Below are 3266 nucleotides of genomic sequence, written 5' to 3' on the forward strand. Positions count from 1 at the left end.
CCTCCTCCCCCCCTCCCCTGTCCTCCTCCTCTTCACCTTCTTCATCATCTTGTTCTGCTTGTGGAAGAACTCCACCTTGATGTCTCCGCAGACAGGAAGTGGTTGTGGGAACTCGAACAGCATGATTTTGTCTTCCCGCCGGGTGTTGGCGGGGTTCGACGTGTGGATTTTGACCTTCAGCTGATACACCACGAACTGGGGATCTGCACCACAAACACAACACAGCGGTTACTCCCTCCGTCAGCGGGCTTCTGGCGTTGCGTCGGCCGCGGGCAGCCGGACTTACTGCAGTTTCCTCCGGTGAACATGGGGACGGTCTCGAACAGCATCTTATGGAACAGCAGCGCCACAGGTTTGTACAGCAGCTGGTTCCTCAGCAGGAAGCTGTAATAGATGACGTAACGGCGCTGGCTGGGGATCGTCACGCCCTGGACACAAACACAAAGCGCACGCTGCAGTGTTTCCAGAGCACAACACCAAACGAGTCGGCTCAGGTAGCCAATCGGGACCCGGACTCTTTACGGACTTCAGTGTCACACGTGAAGCTACAGGAAATGAAATGCCTTACCTTCTTGTCCCGGGTGCGGACCTCTCCGTAGAAGTCCATGGCCTCCTGAGCTTCCTGAAACTTGCCTCGGTGCAGCAGGTAGGCGCAGATCATCACGCCGGTGCGGCCTTTTCCCGCCTTGCAGTGGATGGCGGCGACGTGCTGCTCGTCCTCGCTCAGCCACTGATCCAAGTCCTCGCAGAACGGCTTGATCAGCTCCAGCTGGGGGGGGTTGTGGTCCTCGAACGGATACTGAGCCACTGAGAGAGACAGACAGGACAGAGCTGTGAGACGGGTCGAAGGACTCGAGTCCACCTGCAGCCCCTCCTTCCTCTCTGAGGACTCTCACCTCGACAGTTGAACTTCGCCGTGTCGTAGTGTCGCTCCGCACACCTGTGGACGGACAGGAAGACGTTACAACCACCAGCGACAGACACAGACGAAGTCCTCGTAGCGCACTGTTCGAGACCGCGGCGCCCCGCCACAGTCAGTATTTTTACTCTCCCCATAATCACATCAACGCTTTAACATCCGCCAAGACGAAAACTTTGCTGTTGAGGACACGGGGTGGTCTGAGGTCGGCGACGTTGGCTCTGAGCACGCTCACGTACGGGAACACGGGCTGAACCATCTGAAAGAACGCGAGTAGCTACTCGTGACGACGGCGATTAAAGTGTAGGTTAATTAAACATCTGACCCGTTTTAAACAGTCAGACCTGCTCGCCATGCGCCTCCTTCTCCGGCAGAATCAGAGCTGACGTGTTTAGATTTTGTTGATTTGGTAATCAGTGTTTGCTTCTACTGTGATTCAGTACGTAGCTAATCATGCTGTTCGTAGCTACGTAGTTAAATGGTTTATTTTAGTTTGTTCTGTGCGTACTGTTGTCGTCTGCACAGGGAGTTTTATTTATTCTCTCCACTGTTCTGTGTCTGACTTCCTGTCTGGTTCATCTGCTCCGTGCTGCTTGAAGCGTCTTCCGTCAAAAACAGACTGAGTGAATATTGAACTTTAGCTAAAGATTTCCCCCCCGAAGGTTCAGCCCTGATCGGAGCCTTCGTGGTAGAAGAGAGCAGCTGACGTCAGGTTCTGTCTGCACAGTCTCCTCTCCTTAAAGAGGACAGGGACGTTTGGGGGTGACCCCGGAGAACTGCGGGGCCGACAGGTGAAGCGGTCTGCGTTTGGTCTGCAGGACAGGATGACAGACGATGCTCAACACTTTGCGGCGCACCGTCTGTTGGAAGCGGACTGTGGCGGCGGCGACTCTGCGCGCTTCAACCTGGTAACTCTTTGTTTCTTTCAAATGGGACAATTTCAGCTAACGGAACAAACCTTTGGCCTGCTGGGACGTCAGGGTTTTGGGAGTTAAATGCGTGACTGTGATGTCGCAGAGCGGCCGAGCCTCCCTGCAGCGCTTACCAGCGTGACTCACATCTGACCGTTAAAGCCCCTCACGCCACCTGCATTAGTAAAGATGAGTCAGTACTTACAGGTTGTAGATCTTATAGTGGTTCCTGTGCTTCGAGTCCAGAAACCTGGGAGAGACAGACGGGTTCAGTTACACAGCTGCACTGCTTCATGTTCATCCACAGACTGCTGTCGCTCCTCAGACGGCAGCAAACTGAACTCTGAGTAACAACGCGTGAAGCCGCCTCACCGTACGACGTCGTCGATGTTGTTCCTGTAGACTCCCTCCAGACGCTCGGCGGGGAACCCCATCGCTATGATGTTTGGATAAATATCTGAGCGCTCCGTTAAGGACCAACAAACACTGGATCTCCTTCTGGACCTGGACCCCGTCGCGCGTTAATTTCCTGAGAAACGCTCAACTTCAGAAGCCGAAATACAACCCGTTTAACCTTGGTCATGTGACGTACGACAGCGAACAACGAGTCTGACCGCCGTTTACCTCCTGTCTCCCTGTGACCTCACACAGACGTGGCCGAACTAAAGACCGAGCAGCAGCTTTGTCATCTGTGCTTTAGTTTGGAGGACCTGTTTGATTTCCTACATTTCCCATCATGCCTCCCAGGAACGCCCAGTGGAAGCAGTGGGACGCCCGTTGTTTCTTTCAGTTTCTGACGTACGATGCAGCTGCGGTACGATACGGCGAGCTGTTTAACACTTATTCCTTAAAACTTGCTACTCGCTATTTAAAAGCTACTAGAACTTATTTATGAGTTTCTAGAAACCATTTCTACTTTACTAGTTTCTAAAATATAGATGCTGGTAAAATTAAAATAATTACAAGTAACTACTAACACAGAGCCTGTCGGGCTGTTTCCAGTCTTTATGCTAAGCTAACCAGCTGAGTGGCGTCGGACTGAACGTCTGACAGACAGAGAACTGTTCCTTTAAACTCCTGCAGTGCATTATGGTCCACCGAGGCGGTAGTGGGTTAGGGCTGACCCCTGTTAGCATCGTACTGCTACCTGCCGCGCCTCAGCAGCAGAGCTCCAACCTGACATTATTTCCCAGAATGCTTTGAGTTCCAAACCAACAACTCTCTGCACTCGTCCTCCTCCCTGTCTCTCTTCTTCTCTGGTTTCTTTGTTCCGTCAGCTCGCCCTCCTCTCTCTCGTCTGTCTCTCGTCCACTCGACGCTCCAGCATAAAACCATGATGTCATCGCTACCACGCACACACCCGCACACACTCGCCTGCAGCCTCTCAGCACGCCGGCTTCACGTGAACATAAGATCATTTCTCTGCATCTGAAACA

The 3266-nt window shown here is 52.8% G+C and overlaps 1 protein-coding gene across 1 annotated transcript; it reads right to left on the reverse strand.

Annotated features, from left to right (window-relative positions):
- Window positions 1-8: 8 nt before the first annotated feature.
- LOC123965443 (phosphatidylinositol 3,4,5-trisphosphate 3-phosphatase and dual-specificity protein phosphatase PTEN-like) lies at window positions 9-2568 on the reverse strand (the record flags this gene model as incomplete). Its single annotated transcript, XM_046041961.1, has 8 exons — window positions 2557-2568; window positions 2455-2465; window positions 2203-2334; window positions 2036-2080; window positions 897-940; window positions 569-807; window positions 287-428; window positions 9-203 (listed from the first exon to the last, which is right to left on the reverse strand). Coding segments are annotated over exons 1-8 (820 nt in total), but the record flags the coding sequence as incomplete, so codon positions are not given.
- Between the last annotated feature and the right edge of the window lie 698 nt (window positions 2569-3266).

The sequence above is a fragment of the Micropterus dolomieu genome, unplaced genomic scaffold (genome assembly GCF_021292245.1).
Source record: "Micropterus dolomieu isolate WLL.071019.BEF.003 ecotype Adirondacks unplaced genomic scaffold, ASM2129224v1 contig_9714, whole genome shotgun sequence".
NCBI lineage: Eukaryota > Metazoa > Chordata > Actinopteri > Centrarchiformes > Centrarchidae > Micropterus > Micropterus dolomieu.